The sequence below is a fragment of the Sander vitreus genome, chromosome 23 (genome assembly GCF_031162955.1).
Source record: "Sander vitreus isolate 19-12246 chromosome 23, sanVit1, whole genome shotgun sequence".
Classification (NCBI taxonomy): Eukaryota; Metazoa; Chordata; class Actinopteri; order Perciformes; family Percidae; genus Sander; species Sander vitreus.
In genome coordinates this window covers 961,221-984,064 of record NC_135877.1, presented here as the reverse complement: position 1 = coordinate 984,064, position 22,844 = coordinate 961,221, and the positions used below count along the sequence as shown (strand labels likewise).

Genomic DNA, 22,844 nt, shown 5'->3' with positions numbered 1-22,844 from the left:
AGTAAGAAGAAATATATAAAAATAATTACCCGTGCAATAACTTCACAGGTCTTCATGGATTATGACATTTATACCATGAACCATGTGCACAAAATATTTATTCATATTCTGGGGCTCTGGTAGCCCGGCTCCGCCCTCCTACATACTTCCGCTCAATTTTCATTTTCCTTCAATACGTCGTCTGGGTTTACGGTATATTCTTGGGTTTTTTCTGGCCAAATGAGTGGCTGAGAACGATGACGTTGAGGTTGTGTGCTAGTTTGAGTTGTAGTTCCGTATTGGCAACCCTGCCGAATATCCAGAAGTTAAAGCCCGAGCAAGAACAATCTTTGCTGAGTTTTGTTGGTGGCCATGATGTTGTGGCCCTCCTCCCCACGGGGTTCGGGAAAAGTTTGAATTTCCAGCTCGCTCCGTTAGTGGTGAAGGAGTTGGCTAAGCCTAACGCTAGCGATGCTAAGCCAACGTCATGACCAAACGTTAGCAATTGGTTATGGCAGATCCAGAGTGGCTCTGGGCAGATCCAATAGTTTTAAACTTCAACAGAGTACCCGCCTTCAAGGAAGTTAACACTTGTCAATGGAGAGTGGCCAGACTCTCTGTACAAATGAAATGGACCAGAGTCTGGTAGGACCAGGCTAGGGCTCCAGGACTCTTTAAATGGAAACGTGCTGGCAGTATCTTTGCCAACCTTCAAATAAATGTTACCAAAATAAAAGCAGCAGAAGCCGTAGCCTATGTACAACTGAAGCCAACTAGTATTGATTCAGCATGCTAGGTTTGCTACGTCAGAGCTGTGCAGTTATCTAAAAATGGCCAATAATAATTCAGTATTGTCCATAGTACAATTGATTACACACCTTATAAAATTACTCGGAGCACATGAGTTAGAAAATACAATTGAGCATCATGTGGCTTGTCATAGTGTTCAATTCGCATACCAAATCTAGAGTCACTTTCATTACAGATATTACCATATGTACTGTAAATAGAAATTGAAATTAATTCCTGATTATAAAGCATTCCTTTTGGTGGGTACCAGTACAATATTTTTGTGACACTGTATTTGGCATTCTTCTGCAAAACCGTTTATTTCATTCAGGTCTCAAATGTGGTCTAAACACAAGCAACCTTAAAAGAACATATTGCCTGAATAGAAATAGTCTGAAACTGGCCACATCTTAATCTATATTAGGAACTATCTGATCTAAGAATAAGTCAATATGACTCTGAATCTGACCAGACCTTTAATGCCAGCTTTCAGTACTTGATATCCCCAGCCACTCACACTCAAAGCCAAACGAAAGCCAAATTTAAAATCTCAAGACAATCAGCTGAGTCCTGAACCGTCTTAGAACTAAATGAAACAGTGTGTGGCCCGTTGTTGTGACAGTAAGTCAGCATATCATTTGATACACTAAGACAGTCTGCAGAGAACCAGTTCACAGTTTCCATTGCTCATTTGTTCAACAACACATGACAAGACCCATCAAAGATAAAAGGCAAGGCATCAAAAACTGATTAAACACACATTGCAAATACAGAGACAGGCGTCCAATTAGCACAGAAAGAGCAAGCTACTGTATCTGTCAGGGGATGACAAATGAGTTGAAATTAGGTAGGAGACATGATGCAACATGTAGACCAGGGAGAAAGAACTGACATCTATGTAACACATTTTCTTTCTTTAAAACTATTACTGAAATCGTCCATCCTTTCTCTTTGCAGGATCAGAGATGAAATGTAAAGGCAAGGGAAGGTGATGGCAATAATGGGACATGGCATCATTCTCAATCTGTGGCAGTCTGTGAAGGATAGAGGAGTATGAAGGCTGTGAATATCCAAGAGTCAAGGGATCAGTCTCTTTGAGTGGTCTCCAAAGACCATATGACCCATATCCGGGTCTCTGACCTTTGAGTGCAGAGGTACAACCACACAACCTTGTTTATATTTCTCTTGAAACGTCTCATCCATTCTGTCACCTATACTTTCAACCTCCACTGTTGTCTGAAATATGAAATTACAAAACTTATGGCATAAAGTGCTGTGGGCCATATCAGGACGAGTGTGAAAGACATACAATACCTGAAACGTGGAGAGAAGTGGAGACAGGAGGATTGTACTGGCACTGGTATCATTTTCAAGAGGGAATTAGACTGGAGGCAACAGTCCAAGCACAACGGACAATGATGAGACACAGCCATGCATGAAAGAAAGCATTGATCTCAGTGCACCGCACTGATGTTGCAAACCACATGCCCCCCAACGAGTGGCGGGTGGTTGTTGCTCTCTGTGTTTCACAAACAGACTTTTCCCTTCGCCTGAGCGGAGCCAGTATCCCCAAAGCTAAAGCTCACAAGACTTGTCATTGTCCATCAAATTCCGATACGTTTACAGAGAGAATGCTGTAAGTCAAGTGGATGAAGTGAAGATTGATCTCGTCAAGTCAGGATATGGTGGGATAATTTGTTACATGCTCCACCAAGTTCCTTGTGGCCACTTCAACTGCTGCTGAGCTGGAGAGGACACTGCTGGAAGGGAGTGGTGAGTTTAGGCCTGATATTACACCTGCACACACACCTAAGCTAGAAATTAAATAGTTCGCACGACGTGGAAGTCCAAGCATCTGAAGGATCCTTTTGCCTTCAACCGTTTATAGCTGTTACAAACAGCCAAAGCAAAAAGAGAGGGGCACAACGACAATCTTTCCGTGAAGGAATTCATAGTGTTTCACACGGTGTTACACGTTAAAAGTGACAAAAGATCTTTAGAGATAAATTCAAATCCTGCATACTTTCTCGCCTCTGCACACCTGGTCAATCGCTGCGTGAAGGGGGTGTGCTTGTGGGATTGCTTGTTTCAGAAAATTCCAAATTCTGTTCGAAGCAGACCCTCAGTGCCAACATTGGAAAGGTACGGTAGGAGGGTATAGACGCTGTTTGGCCTTTGTACAATCTCCCTTTGTTTGAAGCTTCCTGGAATTGCATGTTCTTTGCTATTAACTCACCTTATCTGGTGTTAAAACCAATACGCCCTAACACAAACTGCAAATTAGTATAGCAATCACTTCCCAACATTGACAATATAGCACTTGCATTTGACAACACATGGTAATTCCAATAACGGTACCAGATTGTTGCCCCCTGTGTAGTTTCAACATGCGATAAAATTAGTTAGTATCCTGTAAAAGCACCTTCAAGGTTTTCATACCAGGTGATATTATTACAGAAAATGTTTTCCTTTAAAACCTCAGGGGTCTGGCTCAAACGTTATCTACAAACTTGTACTTCAGCATTCTGAAATCACCCCTTTCTGGAGCAGCAGTGTCAAGGGAGGTGAATGCCATATTATCAGTAGCCCATAGCCTCTTGTAGCCCTAATCCTAACTCTTATAGTACAATCTTCCCTAAAAGAAAAATGCAGCATCAGCTGCAAGTTCACTGGTTGAAAAAACATCTAGTAGAACTTCATATGCTTTTAATATTTATTGAATAGACCTTTTTTTTTTTTTGCATACTGCTCTCCAGACCTCTTCCTCCCATCGGGATAATGCACACATCTCCAGTGCTGATCTCTGCAGCCACCATGAGCAACATGACGGTGCTCGACACTGCTGACCCCTATGACATGGACATGACCTCAGACGGGCCTATCTACCCCATCAGTTTCCAGGTAATGCTGCAGCCTCACATCTCAGATGGCTTTCTTAATCAAATTAATGTGACAGCATGAGTCAATCCACAGAGATCTTAGGTATATGATACTTTCAGGAAACTGGTAACTGTCCAGCTCATTAATGGGTTGATACTAAAACCCATTGTGTAAGTAAGAAGACTTACTGGTTGTATAGTCAATGTTCACACATTTTTATGATGATGTATTATTATGACTACATTAAAATAACATTGTCACACTAAATGCCACCGTGCGCTCTCTCTTGGTAGGTTTCTCTGACTGGCTTCCTGCTGTTGGAGATAGTTTTGGGCTTGAGCTCCAACCTCACTGTGCTTGTCCTCTACTGTATGAAACAGAACCTCATCAGCTCCGTCTCCAACATCATCACCATGAACCTGCATGTGGTGGATGTGTTGGTGAGTCCTGACCTCTATCAACATCTACCAGTCACTTTTTTGCCAAGAGGGATTTAACATCAAGTGGTTGGATACTTCTGGTGCTACAAAAAATTACCCCTCAGCACTGCTACCATTTCAGAAAAATAAACCATAAGGAACACTATGCTTCCATTTTTAAAAAGGGCCACAACATCTACTGATGTGCCAGTCATTAGACAAAGTATATTAAAGCTGCAAGCAGTAATTAAAAGGCCCTTGTCCCTGCCGGCACGAAGCGCTATAGCGCCTAAACACACATAAACCAAATCACTGCATAGTCCCGCAATGTTTACTTTTTTGTCGAGTTTTCGAGTACATCAAGGGTATCAAAAATCCGTTCAAAAGCGCCAAGTAACTTGGGGCGCTATTTAGCAACCAGATTTTGAGGTTTTTTTTGCATCCTAAAGTCCTTTTTCATGTCAACGAAAAAAGTAAAATACCACACAAAATCCGAGATAGCTGTATTCCTGTCAGGTAAAGCATTTTTTTTTTTTGTAGTATGTTCCTAGAAATAAGAACAATGATCCCACCAAATTTCGTGAACATCAAACTTTATCCCAACCCTGGTGTGTGTTTGGGGTGTATGGAGCCCACTGGCCACACCCAATACCAATGACTGCAGAACTTTGCAATTTTCACCACATTTGTGTGTCATCATCAAGTGTGCCATTTTTTTGTGAATTTTCGAGCATCCCAAGTCCCTCAAAAATGTGATTGCGCAGCAGGAAAATAAAATAACCTTTTCAAAAACAATAGATTCCTCGCGCTTTCGTGCTTGGGCCCTAAGTACAGTATATCAAGGTTAATTATGTACTATACTAAGGATGTTACTAAAGCAGATCACTCCAGTACTAGCCTCTCTTCACTGGCTCCCTGTTCACTTTAGAATCCAATTTCAGACCATGTTGATCCCTTAAGGCTCTCAATGGTCGGGCCACAACCTATATCACAGGCCTAATTCACCAGAACTCAGCCACAGGTCTCTTAGATCGGACGACAAATCTTTCCTGTTCCACGATTACAACTAAAACTAAAGTGACAGAGCCTTTACAGTTTTTGCTCTACAACTGTGGATCCAGCTGGCATTAGATATCAGAAATGCTCCCTAAATCTCAGTTTTTTAATCTTGTTATTCACTGGCCTTTTTAGCCCAGCCTCAATCTGTTATCATGTCTATAATTCTGTATTTGTGAATTGCTGTTTAGGTCGACCTTGGTATATTCTCTTTGTGTTTTCTTTCTACTTTTTTTTTTTACATTTTAAATGTTCCTTTATACAGCAAAATGATTAAATGTTTGGTGATATTGCAAATGTTACAATGACCAATAGTCTTAGTGAAACCTCACTGATATCAATAATATACCAGGAAGAAATTTCATATTTTTAACGTCACCAAACGTAGGTTGACAGTAAATGATTGGCTTTTTCACTAAATGAAGCCATGCTGCTACTACTACCTCCGTTATGTTAGGATTGTTGGGTATTTAGGGTTACTACAAAGCCAATAATTCCTTTGGCAATTCAGCTGTGCATGACTGTAATGGTTACGTACGTCTGGATTGACACCATCATATTGTACTATTTAGAATCATATAGCAATCATTACAAGCATGCCAAACAACCAAACAAGATTAGATGAAAACAAACGTAATGCATTAGAGATGAGAACTGAATTCCTCTTGTTTCCAGGTGTGCGTATGCTGCATCCCGCTGACAGCAGTGGTGGTGTTACTTCCTTTGGAAGCTGACACTGCTATGATGTGCTGTTTCCATGAGGCCTGCGTCTCCTTTGCAAGCGTAGCTACTGCTGCTAACGTCCTGGCCATCACTGTAGACCGGTATGACATCTCAGTGCGGCCGGCGAACCGTGTGCTCACGATGAGCCGAGCTGTAGCTCTACTGGGATCCATCTGGGCTCTATCCTTCTTCAGTTTCCTGGTTCCCTTCATGGAAGTAGGCTTCTTCATCAACTCTGGTTCAGACCATGTGAACCAGACTGCAGTGCTCACAGTGGTTCATACAAATGAGTATTACACAGAGCTGGGTTTGTACTATCACCTGCTAGCACAGATCCCTATATTCTTTTTTACAGCTGTGGTAATGCTAGTGACGTACTACAAGATCCTTCAGGCACTTAATATTCGCATTGGCACACGCTTTCAGCACAACCTACCTAAAAAGAAGCAAAAGCGCAAAAACACTATCTCTTTGAGCACTGCGACGCAAGCAGAGTCGACTGACGCTTCACAGAGCAGCACAGGAGTCAGGGCAGGTGGGAATGCACCCTTGGGCATGCGGGCATCAGTGTCAGTCATTATTGCGCTAAGACGAGCAGTAAAGCGTCACCGGGAGAGACGGGAGAGGCAGAAACGAGTCTTCAGGATGTCTCTTCTCATCATCTCCACATTCTTACTTTGCTGGACTCCAATAACTGTGCTCAACACCATCATCCTCAGCACTGGGCCCAGTGATTTAACTGTTCGCCTCCGCTTGGGCTTCCTGGTGATGGCCTATGGAACCACTATCTTTCACCCGCTCCTCTACGCCTTCACTCGGCAGAAGTTCCAAAAGGTTTTGAAAAGCAAGATGAAGAAGAGGGTAGTGTCTGTAGTAGAAGCTGACCCTACGCCAAACAATGTGGTCATCCATAACTCGTGGATAGACCCCAGGAGAAACAAGAAGGTCACCTTCGAGGACACGGAAGCCAGACAAAAATGTCTATGCTCGCAGGAGGCAGAGTAGTGGGATTAACTCAAATGTAAATATGTCAAATATGTAAAGTAAATGGGACTTGGTGAAATTCCACTCATAGAGGTTAAGTAACTAAAAACTGTTGTTTTAGAGGAAGGTATGGAGTTTTGCTTATGCATAAATAGCATTTGGGGGAAAAACATGGAAGAAATACGACTACGTTGGGAAAATATACTACTAAGTCTAAACAAGCTAAACACACGTTCTCATTAACAATGGAGTACAGTAATCCTGGGCAGCTTACTAAATGAATACTAAATGGTGGCTTCAGAAAAGATGTGTTCCCTGAGATCGGACGAATATAGAGATAAAGGTGAGGAGTTTCCGTAAAATGAATATCACACATAAATGAAACTACGAGCAGCTGGATGTGGATGAGTTCAAGGATTGCATTTACGGTTGATTTTTTTTACTCGCTACAAAAAAGGTCTCAAAATAGGTGTCATAGACACAAAAAGAGGCTAAGTTATGCTTTTTATTAAGGAATGTCGTGGAGTGCTATCAAGGACAATTCAGTCATATCTCTGTATCTAAGCAGCAGTGTGTGTTGTTCCCTAGTGTAAGATGAGACAAATGTCAATGTACTGTGTCATAAAATACCTTGATATTGTTTATCTCCATTTGTAATAAACAACCAAAGGCACAATATGTGTCAGTATCCCTCTGCTCTCTTGCTTCTAAATGTGGAATCGGATGCAGGGAAAAAACAGGAGGAATTCACTTTCCTCAGAGAGGTCAACTCTGTCTGTTTTATCATGTAGTCAGCTTTTAACTCTATTGAAACAAATAGAAACACAATACAAACTAAGGCCCTGTGTACACCTACACAGATATTTTTGAAAACAAAATTTCCATTTAAAAATCTGTCCACACAACATTCATTTACAAAATACCTCCGGCCAGACAAGAAAGCAAAAACGACTCCAAAGGCTCGCCTGGCCAGTAGTTGGCGATAAAGGCTACGTCTACGATTGGCCAAACACCAGAGAATAAGATTCTGAGCATACATAGTGAGCTTATTTTCCTTTGGCGGTCAAATCAAAACATATTAGTAAAACAATAGTAGTGGATTCTTTATTTATACATATTATACTGTACGTACCTATCTTTTTAACATATTTCTGGTACACGTCCCAATGTGCTATAGCAAGACTGAAATGTGACTCATGGACGCTGTGGTGGAGCTGCTGCTTAGTGTCTCCTTACAATACAAGGTGAAGATAACACTGGGTTCAGCAGATGCCTCCGTTCATCCGTGAAGTGGTGCAGCAATACTGAGGGTACATCCACACAAAAACGTTTTCATTTTAAGACAAAAACGGTCTTCGTCCACACAAGCGTTTTAGCTCCATTAGCAGCAGTGATCTCCATCTATATTAACAAGTCTGACAACACATATCACATGACCATTCACATATGCTGGGCATGCGCATGCCGCTTTAAATGGGAAGCAGGTTGTTCGGTAAAGTTGAAAATTACAGAAAATACTTTAGAGAAAGAACAACAAGGGTGAAAAGTATGAGCAGGGATTTATTAGCTTGGACCAACGACAAGGTGGAACTGTTACTGAGAGGTATGTAAGCATACCTAACCGATAAGACTGACTGACGTAGGTCGTTGTTTCCCAAGGTCTCTGTTTGTGCCATCCAGACAACAACACAACCCTGGAGTTTTCAGACCAAAACAGGGGCAGCATTGTTTTCAAATGTCTCCATTTAAGGGCCTTGGAAACGCAGGAGTATGTAGTGTGGACGCGAGGTGTAAATGCCGAAAAACATAGTTTTAAACCACAACGTAGTAGTGTAGATGTAGCCTTAACATGTAAAGTAGTTGATAAATCTCGCAGTACTTACAAAATGGTAGTCCATTGCTGTTGTTAGTGGCGCATCCTCATTACACAAAGCAATAACGGGCATGCACGAATTGATGAGCTGACGTCATTGTTTCCCTAGTCTCGCTGTGTGGAGTAGTCTGCTGTGTGGAGTAGCCAGACCCTCCTCCAGCGTGCTTTGGATGAGGGTCTGGCTACTCCACACAGCATTCAGGGATGGGAGGAAAACGTGCACTGGTTTAATGGCATTTCTTTAAACCAATCACAATCGTCTTGGGCGGTGCAAAACTCCGCACAGAGCCGCTGCATAATAGTCGTGTGAAAGAAAACTGAAACGGAAATCCAACCCTGGTCACGGCTACTGCGTCCACTATTTTTACAGTCTATGGTAAGAACACAAAACAGAGCGTGTCAAAAAGCTAAATGCAGGTCGCAAGACTTGACATTTATTATTTGGAACTGAGAAATGCAAAGTGGCCCTTCTTATCTGGCATTATTGGCAAAAAATCATTTTAATGCACGTGCCTTGTTTGCTACTGTCAACAGGCTAACAAACCCTTCTATCCTCTAGGGCCCGTGTGAAATTTGCCTCCTTCTTTGCTGACAACATTTATAAAATTAGACAAGCAATCAGTGTCTCCATATCAGGTACAGGATATGTGTTGTCCCTGTGTCCGCGTAAAACCAATTCAAATACCATGACCCAATTTTATTCAATCAACCCTAAAAACCCGGAGGACATTATACTAGAGACATTAACTTCTGAAATCCTCCTCCTGCTGCCTTGATATTTTGCCAATAGGCTTTTTCAAAAATGTTTCAAACTATTTGGCCAAACATCTTGTACAGATTTTAAACACATCTCTTCTCACAACTCTTACCGGAAAAAAACTGCAGTCATCAAGCCACTCTTAAAAAAGAACAATTTATACACGTCACTAATGAGCAATTATAGGCCCATATACAAAACCTTCCATTTTTTAATAAAATCATTGAAAAAGCCTCTTGCCAGTAAACAGCGTGACAAGAGGATGATGACTTCCAGTGAGGTTGTCGATCACAACACAGCACAGAGACTGCTCTTGTTAAGGTCTTCAATGACATCCACTTAAATACAGACAGTAGCAAAAGTTCAGTCTTAGTATTACTTGATCTCTGTGCTGCTTTTGACACGGTCAAATTTCACATTGTTTTATCCACTAGCATGGCTAAAAACAGCCCCAAACAAGAAGCATGTGGACAGAAGTGTATTTCAGCTATAGAGTTATATATATATATATATATTTATTTATTATTGAAGATTTTCAAAATTTGGTAACCTCAGGGGGAAGAAAATAACAGTGACATTAAACTACTCTTTAGATGATCCTCTTTAAACCTCACTGAAGTGATTCTAGGACCCCACAGTGTGAACCACAACCAAACACAAAGAAGCAAAGGCCACTTGGGAAATGGTTGGAATTGTTGGAAGACAGCCGACTGGCACAGCAGAGACCAGAAGCCGACACTGTATCAACTTTAAGAGTTTGTTGCTGTGCTGCTAGAGAATGCTGAGGACACTGACCCCATTTTAAAGGTCTTTACAGCCAATGGAATTTTAGCTCTGTGTGTGTGTGTGTGTGTGTGTGTGTGTGTGGTCACAGGTTGCTGAAAACACTTGTCCTTCTGAACTCGTTCTGTCACCCTTAACACCTTGTGATAACTAAGGGTGGTATGGCAAATAGATAACCGTGACATTCAATGCATCAATATCACTTTTTGTCTGCTGACATTAGGTCACACAGTTCTCTGAACCTATCCAGTCAGTGTTAGACACATCAATTCTGACCAAGAAAATGAAACCAAGTTCTATGATGAGAGAAAGGGGTACCTGGGGTTGAAATGGGTTTCACTTTTATGACCTCATCATACGCCTCATCAGAAGGGCAAGATTACAGCCTTAAATCCATCCATCCATCCATCCATCCATCTTCATCCGCTTATCCGGGGTCGGGTCGCGGGGGTAGCAGCTCCAGCAGGGGACCCCAAACTTCCCTTTCCCGAGCCACATTAACCAGCTCCGACTGGGGGATCCCGAGGCGTTCCCAGGCCAGGTTAGAGATATAATCCCTCCACCTAGTCCTGGGTCTCCCCCGAGGCCTCCTCCCAGCTGGACGTGCCTGGAACACCTCCCTAGGGATCCCGAAAGATGATTCTGACAACGTGATGTGATGCCAGGCAATTGCAAACTAGTAATTAAGTTGATACAGTATATCAGTGGTTAAAGGTCCTATGAAATGCTGCATTTTTGGATGCCTTTATATAGGCCTTAGTGGTCTCCTAATACTGTATCTGAAGTCTCTTTTATATAGGCCTTAGTGGTCCCCTAATACTGTATCTGAAGTCTCTTTTATATAGACCTTAGTGGTCCCCTAATACTGTATCTGAAGTCTCTTTTATATAGACCTTAGTGGTCCCCCTAATACTGTATCTGAAGTCTCTTTTATATAGGCCTTAGTGGTCTCCTAATACTGTATCTGAAGTCTCTTTTATATAGACCTTAGTGGTCCCCTAATACTGTATCTGAAGCCTCTTTTATATAGACCTTAGTGGTCCCCTAATACTGTATCTGAAGTCTCTTTTATATAGGCCTTAGTAGTCCCCTAATACTGTATCTGAAGCCTCTTTTATATAGACCTTAGTGGTCCCCTAATACTGTATCTGAAGTCAGATTACCAGTTTCATAAAGTCAGCTAGCTCATCCCTGTCTTTCCAGCAGTCAGATAATCACTATTTTATGAATGAAATCATATGTCTGAGAAATGTAGAAGTGTTGATGACTCATCACTATCAAAAAAGAAAGCAAGGCTATATCTAAAGAGAGTTACCATAATTTTGGTTTTATTGAAGGACAGGACAGATCTCGGCCAGAAACAAAACACCAGGAGGCTATCGGGGTGGGGGGGCTCAGGTTTAAAGCTTGGCTTTAAGGAAAAAAGGTTGGGAACCACTGCAGTAATATCAAGGTTAAATGCAATTAGTTTTTTTGAGCTGGATGAAGAGGACTGACCCTGTTTTACTTTTTGAAACATAGTGGTTATTCAAACTTCTAAGTGCTTTCTCAAAGCATCTGCACAGACCCTTGCTGTAGCTTATGCATAGAGTTGTGGGTGGATGGCAGATGTCTGTGAGCAGCTGAGGAGTGGTAGTGGAGTGATCCGGAGTTTGCACAGAGGTTGATCGGTATGGAGACGTCAGTAGTGGACTTGTAAACGCTTTGAAAGGGATTAAAACGACGTTACTTTAACTGCCGCGCAACTGAGCTTGTAGCTTTGCCAATCCTCGGTACTGCCCCGTCCGTCTCGTTTTACTGAATGACTTATACACAAAAGTGTTTTGAAAACTGGTGCAAACTGGGGACAAATTGATTCGTCAGTCTGGAAAGGGGCGGTTCCGTGGGATTAGAACAGCTGGTGCAAATGGCCCACAATCTGGCCTTCCTCAGGTGTGGGCCGAAACGTTGCGTGCCTTATTAAAGCATTTTTCAGAGCATTGAGCTTTTCTTTACCTTCTTTCTACATTTATTTTTTTGTCCTGCACAATCAACTACATTGATGTGCACTACATCGTCTTTTCTGATATTTTCCAGGTTGTCACAGTGTGAGTGCCTGCGCTATAATATTGCTGTTAGCTATTCCTTATTCAGTGTTATGTATATTGCTTGATTAGTTAGTTTAAAGTGATCTTATGAGCTGTAGTGCACTGCCCTTTAGGGCTGAATGATTTTTGAAAATAATCTAATTTTTTTCAAAAATATTGCGATTGCGATTCAATATGCGATTATTTTGTAAGCTCTTTGTCTTCTGTATTATTCAACAAAGACAAGCAATAAATCATTGTATAGTATGAACAACACAAGATTAGATAGATTAAACTAAACTGTTCTTTCCTGGAGGCCAGGCCTGGATGTGATGATGAAATCAGGTGATGCATGAATTTATATGAATATCATCTTTTATTGAACTACTTCAGTCCCAGTAGTATACTGAGCACTGACCGCCTGCTGTAAACATTCATATGAAAGTCAGAAACTAATCACACAAACTAAAGGGCAGATTGCAGAAATATAAAAACAAACACTTAGTAGTATTTACATTTAACTATCATTTACTGTAATAAACATATGTAAACATGTGGATTGCACTTTTTAAACACTGTCTTTGAACTTTACTAGACAGTTAAATAAGTAAAAATATAGTATATACAGTATATACACAACGGTGTATTTTTTTTACAGCACACACAGAGGAGCTGCCTCCAGCCCCCCCTCCCCCTCATGAAGTTACGTGCCGCGTGCATGACAGCGTCAACGTTGCACTCAGAGACAGAGAGGCTATCGTTACGTTAGCAGTAGCATGCTGCTGCTGGTCTTGCCGTGGGATTAACTGTACTAATTAAACCGTTGAAACAACGCAGCCACGCTGCTGTGGAAGCTCCCTGAACGTCATTTATCAGAGTCTGGTTGTTACCCCTCCCGGCAGCAGTCTCCTCCACTCCATATCTTTATAACGGAGCTAGCTAACTGGAGCTAACCGCTAATCAGCGGTTAGCTAATTAGCTAATTGTTGCTAACCGAGCCTTCAGTTCTGCTTGCCTGTATCCATTAACTGCAGGTATGGACTCGAGCCCGAATAAAACCCTTCATTTTATTAAAATGGCTGTAAAAGTTTTAAACTACAACTCAGGAGTTGTTTGAATGACAGAAATCTGCTCAAGGTACGGCGTAGCGTTAGCGTGCTAAGTTGATGCTTTCTCTGCGGGTGCAGACTGATTTGCTCTTGCGAGTCACGTGAAATCGCGTCTTAACATATCGTGATATTATCGCAAATGCAATTAATCGTTCAGCCCTACTGCCCTTGCAGTAAAAGGTTAATAATAAGGTCTGTACAGTGTGTGCTCCAGTGCCTATCCACTTTGTTGTGAACGTTTAGTGTGCAATGGTGCGCATGGTGAAACTTTGAGTAAGTTGTAAAGCAGTGAGCAGCTAGGCTACTCATCTTTACACTGTATTATTATGAGATGAGCAGAGAGCTTACTAGGCAAATTTGTTTGTTTTATTTTTTCAAGTTCTAATTTACATATTTTTAGTTCTAACTGGCAATGACTTTCACAAAAAGGATTTTAAATGACCTAAAATATCAAACTGGTGGCCAAAATAAAATATAGTCATAAATTAAATGTGTCCACTAGCTGGCTAGTCCACACAGCATTCCTGGATGGGAGAAAATCGTGTTCTGGTTTATTGGCATTTCTTTAAACCAATCACAATCGTCATGGGCGGTGCTAAGCTCTGCACGGAGCCTCTGTAAAATAGTCTCTGGAAGGAACCTGTTTTGGTTGAATGTGTACGTTCAAAAGTAGTTTTAGTCGTGCAACAGAAAACTCAGATTGGACAGATCGGCCTGTGACCTTCAGCACTCACTGGATCGGTTCGCAGCCGAGTGTGAAGCGTCTGGGATGAGGATCAGCACGTCTAAATTGGAGGCCATGGTTCTCAGCAGGAAACCGATGGAGTGCCTTCTCCAGGTAGGGAATGAGTCCTTACCCCAAGTGAAGGAGTTCAAATACCTTGGGGTCTTGTTCGCAAGTGAGGGGACAATGGAGTGGGAGATTGGTCGGAGAATCGGCGCAGCAGGTGCGGTATTACATTCAATTTATCGCACCGTTGTGACGAAAAGAGAGCTGAGCCAGAAGGCAAAGCTCTCAATCTACCGGTCAGTTTTTGTTCCTACCCTCACCTATGGTCATGAAGGCTGGGTCATGACCGAAAGAACAAGATCAAGGGTACAAGCGGCCGAAATGGGTTTCCTCAGGAGGGTAACTGGCGTCTCCCTTAGAGATAGGGTGAGAAGCTCAGTCATCCGTGAGGAACTCGGAGTAGAGACGCTGCTCCTTCGCGTCGAAAGGAGCCAGTTGAGGTGGTTCGGGCATCTGGTAAGGATGCCCCCTGGGCGCCTCCCTAGGGAGGTGTTCCAGGCACGTCCAGCTGGGAGGAGGCCTCAGGGAAGACCCAGGACTAGGTGGAGGGATTATATCTCCAACCTGGCCTGGGAACGCCTCGGGATCCCCCAGTCGGAGCTGGTTAATGTGGCTCGGGAAAGGGAAGTTTGGGGTCCTCTGCTGGAGCTGCTGCCCCCACGACCCGACCCCGGATAAGCGGACGAAGATGGAACAGAAAACTCAGATTGGACAGATAGTCTAGCTAGCTGTCTGGATTTACCCTGCAGAGATCTGAGGAGCAGTTAACCATAGTCCTCACAAATCCACCAGAGGTTAGAACGCCAACACAAAGGAAGAGGAAGGGGACGGACATCCGGCTGAAAAGAGGGACATCTGACAAAATTTCCAGGGCAATCCCAGAAGTGGAACATTGTGGATATAGACTACGGGGAGACTACAGCACCAATTGTAGTTTTGGAAAAACAGATGTGAACTCTGGATAATCAATAAACATGCATGCCCTTACCTAGTTCATTGAGGCTCTGTGCAGCTTTGGTGATCTCCCTGCTGCCCCCCTGTAGCTGACCCTGGAGCCTCTTGCTCAGGTACAAGATACGAATGATCCTCCGCAGCAGGTCACAGGCCACCTGGAGCAGGAAGAGAGAGGGGGGGCAAAATGGTGAGCTACTTGAATGAAACTTCAACTAAAATATCCATGGATTAAGTAAGTGTGATGCCCTGCTGATGTGTGCTTGAGTGAGACAGTGATGCCCATCTAAAGGCTGTTGTTTTTTGTAGATGACTGACTGACCCTTTTTGAAATAACAGGCATGTGGAAAGAGGAAATACCCTCAGAAACCAACTAAGAATTACATTATATTACATCATCAAATAAACGTGAGGTTCATCTGGGAGTCGCACTTCAGTCACTTGGTTCATACCTGGCAGCTTCTCAGACTGAAAAAAATGTGCATCCTGCAAAAATAATTTAAGAAATCACAACCAATTCAAATCTTTGCACCACAATAGCTATATTGTCCACACCCTTTTACAATCTATGCTATTAATGTGTATTATACCATGGTCTGGGGGAATCCTCCATTCTGATTGGCTGCAGGGTGTCCATAAAAATGTATTACAGGACACCTACTAAAGGAGTTCCGGTGAAACTGACTGTTTACTGTTCTAAATGAATGTGCTACATTAAAACAAAAAGGAAATGTGAATCTGTTAATTTTAACACTGTGAAGTGCTTCGGTGCCTCGTCCTCTGAACACCACAAGATGGCGCTAACATCTGCAAGATGTAAGTTACACTGCCCCTCCGAACTGACTTTGCGCAAAGCCTGACACAAGTGTCTTTGACTGGGTCACTTTAAGACCAACCCAGTTGTCAATTTCCCGTCCAGCGCCCACGTCGTTTAAATAGCAAATGCACCTGCGCCCATCTGTGACCCATGGGTGGTCTTACAGGGAGGTGTGTTCAGGTGCATTCTGGGCGTGCTGGTCTTACAGGGAGGTGTGTTCAGGTGCATTCTGGGCGTGCTGGTCTTACAGGGAGGTGTGTTCAGGTGCATTCTGGTCGTATTGCTACCTCGAGGCAGCGGAAAGTGATTGCGCAATTGACCAACAAAAACCTGGTCTACAGTCAATAACGCAGCATTTCATTGTTTTTTAACAGAGCATTAGTAAAATGCGCACACAGGGACGCACTTTCAAATCTTTCCTTCCTGCTCAGCAAATCCTCCATCATAATAGCACCGCGCCGAGGTCCAAACGCGCCTGGCTTAAAAGCCAGATGACACTCCAATTGGTTTATTGCATGCCAAACCCAAAACACACCTATGATTAATTAAGTACAACCCTTATGAACCATACGCCTGGCGCACGGACCCTTTTTTCCCGGCGTTAAACTAGCAAAAGTGGATTCGTACATGCCCTAAACGCACCTGCACCAGGCGCTTCAGTGACTGATCACTTAATGTTTGAGTCACATCCAACTCGCACTGAAGAGAGCCAGAGAGAGAGAGAGAGAGAGAGAGAGAGACAGAGAGAGACAGAGACAGACAGAGAGAGACATAGAGAGAGAGAGACAGAGACAGAGCCAGAGAGAGAGAGAGAGAGAGAGAGAGAGAGAGAGAGAGAGAGAGAGACAGAGACAGAGAGAGACAGAGAGAGAGAGAGAGAGAGAGAGCGAGCGAGACAGAGAGAGACACACACACACACACACACACACACACACACACACACACACACACACACACCCATTAGCCCTGGAGAGAGACCTCAGAATCACACTGACCTCTTTACAGCCACAGTTTCATCAATATTTAATCATGATTTCTGCACAAACAGGAGAACTGCAGTCCAGTGCTCTTACTGAGCTGCATGCATGAACAAGCAACACGCGTGTTGCTTGTTCGTGCACGCACAGCAGCTTGGAGCTCTGCACACAACAAATCTCTTGCCTACATGTAAGCAAATGCTGAATCTCTCTCCTACACAGTGTCGATTTCTCTGTGGGTTTTGGAAAACTTAAATCGAATAATGTTCTTTGGCAAAACTGCCACAGTTTTTTTTTTCTGCCATCTCAAAAGAGAAACTGACTGATTCACACACAGCCACAGAAAAGTAAATACCATCATTATGAAGTGTGTAGTGGAGAGTTACCTGCAGCCTGGCAAGCTGTGTGATCCGGGCCACAATCTTGTTGTACGGGTCTACAATCTTTGTCCTGATCCTGAAGAGATGTACATGGTTTCATTAAGAACCAAAGAGGTGCATGTAAAAACATCATATACTGTAGAGCTTTTACACTGCAGAAACTTTCCAACCTGTCACCTGGGGCTTCCTATAACCTGAACCTTTAAAACCTAGAGAAATCAGTCATTTTAGTTAATGACATGACATTAATGAGTTTATCATTTGGTCGCCTGTCAATGGCGATTCATTCATTAGGTGCCACTTTGGAACAGAGTCAAACAGAAGAGACCTAATTTATTGATATGATATTTCAATATCGATCCAGGTTACTACAATGGGCTTCATTTACAAGTGGCTCATGCTAATGCAGGGGGTTTTCCTGCATACAGAAAGTTTTGGCACCCCCCAAAGAGGTTTTCAGCCAGCGCCAAAGGAAAACATTACACTCCATAACATTTTGTATTCATAACATGATTGTATTATTGTACAAATTAATAATAATACATTTTATTTTAAGGAGCCTTTCTCGGCACTCAAGGACACCATACAGGGATACATATTTAAAAGCAGCAAAAAAATATAAATAAAAGAATAAAATAGAAACAACAGAAAGAGGCAGAGCAATTGACATTAAGTGGAATAGGCAGTTTTAAACAGATGTCTTGAGTTGCAATTTGAAATGGGGGAATGAATCGATGTTTCTGCGTTGGGGGGTGGTAGTGAATTCCAGTGACGGGGAGCAGAGTGGCTGAATGCTCTGCTCCCCATGGTGGTGAGACGGGCGGAGGGGACAGACAGGTGTATAGAGGAACCTGGAGGAGATCAGACAAATATTGGGAGCGAGGCGAGGTTGTGGATGGTCTTGAATGTAAACAGGAAAAGTTTGAACTGGATACAGAACTGGACCGGGAGCCAGTGGAGCTGTTGGAGGACAGGAGTGATGTGGTGGATGGAGGGGGTTCAGGTTATGGTGCTATGATTAAATTAGCTACAACAGTGATTGCAGTTACCTAATATTAGTCACTCCTAAATTCATAAACATAGGACAAATACAGGCAAAATGTGCTCCTTGGAAGAAAAAAAATAAAAGTTACCATCAAGCCCTGTTCATATTACATTTTTTACACACCCAGGCCGCTGCAGGACTCGGCCAACAGCACGCTCTTACTGGGTGAGCTAGAGGCCGCCCCCCTGTTCATATTAATTAAACAAACTGGACTCTGGGACTGGGTCGAGCCCAGAGGGCATTAGAGCTGTTCTTCTTAAAGCCCAGGAACATCAAATGTCCAAAATCAGGGTGCTAAGTTTGGGAGGTAGGGAGAGTTAGAAAATAATATATCTTATTGTCCACCATGACAAGTTGTCTGTCTAACTTCAGACAGTGAGCTGGATTACCTTTACTCTTTTGCCCAAGTAAATTATATTTGTAATGTCAGGTATCATCCAGCAGAAACTATTTTAATTCAATAGCTGTTCATTTATTTGATCTGCTGCACTTTGGATCAATAGACAGATTGAAAATGATGTCTAAAGGAGGTTTGTTAGGTTGAAGTGATTCCTTTGCTGTCTCACACAACGGTCTAATAACGTGAGAATGAAATGCTTTCCTTCAGAATGAGAATTTCATCCTTTGACACCGGTTGTGAGTGCTTAAGGTCCTTGTTTCACAAAATTAATATTAAATGTACAGATTGGATGCTCTATATGTAATAAGTCTTTATAAAAATGAAAGTGCAAAGCTTGTCCTTTTGATGTACGGAGAGTTAGAAAATAAAATAAATTATTATCATTTTTTTTTGGTCAAGTTGATCCCTAGCCTACCGGTAATAAATAGAAAATAAAGTAGTTCTACACAGGTAATCCCGTTAGTTTAATTTATTCTTTTATGACTCAAATGTATGCTATACAAAAATGTGTTTATGGTTAAACCGCTTACAAGAACAAGACATGTTTACAAGAGCACAGATTCTACATACATCTAGCCTCTTATTTTTTGCTCTCAAAGTGCACCAGATTGATGCGTTTAACTTTAAAATGTATTTTTTAATTTTCCTGGGGGTATGCTTCCAGTATTAAGTAAGAGGGACAGACAACAATGGAAGAGGTGGCGCTGGCATCGTTATTGATTTTCTTTCACAATTACACCAATAAAACTGTGCCCAACATATTGAACCACTTTGTAATGTTTGTTTTATTTTTGCTCCACTGGGTGCATTGGGATCCTTTATTGATTTATAATATTGTTCCATCTTTATGTCCTAGTTTGTTCAACAAGTGCCCCCCCCAAGCAGTGCCAAAATGTTGTTCCATGAACCCATCCCCAAACTGGGTGGAAGGAAAAGCAGAACCTGTGAACCATTTAGGGTACGTTTTGAATTAGACACCTGAGAGGCTTAAAGGGTAACTACCGGGTTTTTTTTTTTTTTTTCAACCTGGACCCTATTTCCCTGTTTTTGTGTCTAAGTGACTGATGGGAACAACCATTTTTGACATTGGTCCAGCGTTAAGCGTGAACACTGTAACCGGAAGCCACAGACCGGGCTGCAATGTAACCCTATGGGACAAATGTTCAGCATCAATCAGCATTCTTGTTTTCCCGCTGACAGGCTCAGATTAATATTTTGTATATATGTATATATAAAATATAAGTGTCTGACAACCTTATGGAAAGGATCCCTTCAGAGATAGACCTTTAAAACCTCTTTAAGACCTTTCTGTAACCAGAAACAGCTCTGAAGTCGCTAACGCTAAACCCACCAGACTGAAAAAGTGGAAAGACGACCCAAAACGGCTTTTCATAGTTTTATTTTGTTTCTGTCGACTTTTAACAAAGTGTATTTTACGATGCTTAAATTACTGTTTATTTACATGGAGTCTGGTGGGTTTAGAGAACGCAATGTTGCAGATGTTTTTATGTTTAAAAAAAGGATCTTACTCTTTAACAGAAAGGTTGCCCTCCTTAGAAATCCTTTCCATAATGTTGTCAGACACTTAGAATATTAATCTGAGTCTGTCAGCGGCAAAACAAGCACTTTTGTAAATGTAAATACAAGCTGGACAACTGTCGTACTAACTCACATTGTAGCTTGTTTCTCCACTGCCGACTGCAGTGATCTCTCTTAATACTGGACCAATGTCAAAGATTGTTGTTCCCATCAGTCACTTAGACACAAAAACAGGAAAATAGGGACAAGGTTGAAAAAAACGGTAGTTAGCCTTTAAGCTCCTACTTACGATTTAGTCAATTTACGCAATCCTAATAAAATCACTGGTTTAATATTGCTGATAAAGCAACACAAATCTCCATCAAAGGGTTTTCCTCAAGATGTGATGATGGTCCTACAAGAAAAGGTGAGGCATCTTTGGGAGCTACATTCTGTTTCTACCATTCAAGAGAGACCATAAGTTGAAAAAAGGTCATATCATGCACCTTGAGCTAAGTTTCAATCAAAATGTGATCATAGTTGAGGCCTTTTGCTTATGTTGCCAGGCCACTGTCAATCAAATCTGATCAAACCATACACACACATACTTCTGATGAAGCAGATTAGCGACGTTGTTGAGTGTTATAATATAAAGTAAGGATGTTTGCTTATGTAGTCATAAATATTTGACTGAAAATTTTATTTTGAAACCACATTTTCAGGGGCTTTATGGACTTGAATCCACTAAAAGGCCCAGCTAAGAGAAGAAAAGAACAGAGACAGTGGTTGTAAGCAGGTGTGTGAATGTCAGGCAGCAGGCGCTGAAGCCAAGCATCTATGGGTAAATGTTGACAACAAATGCATCTAATCTCACTAAAGCCACGGGGAAACCGGTTTACCTGTCAACAGCCGCCTGCAGAGCACTGATTCTTGTCTGCATCATCTGAAGGACCCCTGAAAACAACAAAAACAGAATATATATTTCCGTCAGTACAATTCGACAGTGATTTTATGAGCTACTTTCTTAGCAGACTTCATTTGAAAAACGCTGGCCCACTCTTGTGGTTAAACCTGAGAACTGCAATAATTAAAAAAGACATCTTTAAAAACTGCTATAGCAGTTAATTATTTAAGCATCCAACACATATATCCAATTATCATTGCTCAGCAATACTGTGGAAAGATCAGGATGGGCTCAAAAGTCTTGCCATGTGCATTCATAGGCTGTTAGGCAGCTGTGGCATTTTAGACCTGACGGTTGGTTTCTGAACATTATCACATTGATGATGAGAACGTTGTCATAACATTAAACCGCTAGGACAATTCCAGGTAGGGTAACTACTGTGGCATTAAACTCATTGATTCTGAAGCAGGCTACAGAACACAGTATTGTAATGGAAGATTCTGACTATCTGCGTTTTTAGTACCATTACCACACACTTGTTAAAGATCTTTGGCAATTTCTGGGACCTTCTATGCTGAATATTGTCAACTGTCGTCCCACAGCAGGCAATGTTCCCACAAGCTTTAAGGCTGCTGTGGTTCAACAACTTTCAGGCCATATATTTAATAGTCATCTTTTTGAACATTTTCAGTCTGTGACACCCCTTCTCTTCATAGTCGTCAGATTCATCTACCAACCCTTATAGAACTGGCTCAGGTTTGCCTTGCACCAGCTCTTAATTATGCTGTTATAGTTTTAGACTGCCGGGGGACTTCCTTTGACACACTGAGCTCCTCTCTCCTCTCTCTTTCCATCTGTGTGCATCCATGTCCCAGAAATGCTTGTTACTAACTTAGCTCTGGGGAGCTTATTCCCCGGAGTCCTTGTGTTTTCTCGCCCCGCAGTTTTCCTTGGATTAGAGTGGCACCTAAATCATGGTTGCAGCTGCCGCCGCGGTCCTGCTCCGCGCCCTGCTACGTCCTGCTACACCCTGCAGTGGCCTGCTATGCCATGAACTACTACAACTACTATTTCTAGTCATAGTTCCATTATCTTTATTGCGACTATTATTGCTACTGTTCATCACACCCCCAACCAGCACCGTCAGACACCGCCTACCAAGAGCCTGGGTCTGTCCCAGGTTTCTCCCTAAAAGGGAGTTTTCCTTGACACTGTTGAACAAAATGCTTGCTCTTGGGGGAATTACTGGAATTGTTGGGTCTTTGTAAATGATAGAGTGTGGTCTAGACCTACTCTATCTGTAAAGTGTCTCGAGATAACTCTTGTTATGATTTGATACTATAAAATAAAATGTAATTGAATTGCTTTCGGGACCGGCCACTCCACCAAAACTGTGCTTACTGAAGTCGTAAATGGTCTTCTCATTAATAAGGATTCATATTCCATCTCTGTGCTTCTACTACTGGATTTTAGTGCAGCCTTTGACACTACTGATCACTGTATACTCCTTAAATCATTGGAAGAAAAACAATGCCTTCTCTGGCCTGGCTCTCACGTGGTTACAATTACCTATCCAAAACAACATGTGCGTTTCCTTAAATAATATAACTGATGACCTACAAATTTGTAAACTTCATACCTGTC

The 22,844-nt window shown here is 42.1% G+C and overlaps 2 protein-coding genes across 2 annotated transcripts in view; one reads left to right on the top strand and one right to left on the bottom strand.

Moving 5' to 3' along the window:
* cog5 (component of oligomeric golgi complex 5) overlaps positions 1–22,844 on the bottom strand; it is an 89,867-nt gene that overhangs the window by 61,542 nt on the left and 5,481 nt on the right. Inside the window, exons 4-6 of the mRNA XM_078281613.1 lie at positions 21,196–21,250; positions 17,340–17,409; positions 15,197–15,317 (exon numbers count right to left, since the gene is read on the bottom strand). Coding sequence (XP_078137739.1) covers positions 15,197–15,317; positions 17,340–17,409; positions 21,196–21,250 — 246 coding nt within the window. The remainder of the gene's footprint in view (positions 1–15,196; positions 15,318–17,339; positions 17,410–21,195; positions 21,251–22,844) is intronic.
* Positions 3,533–7,432, top strand: LOC144512134 (G-protein coupled receptor 22-like). The gene is made up of 3 exons (XM_078242711.1): positions 3,533–3,669; positions 3,942–4,088; positions 5,799–7,432. The coding sequence occupies exons 1-3, from the start codon at positions 3,547–3,549 to the stop codon at positions 6,849–6,851; spliced, it is 1,323 nt and encodes a 440-aa protein (XP_078098837.1). The 5' UTR covers positions 3,533–3,546; the 3' UTR covers positions 6,852–7,432.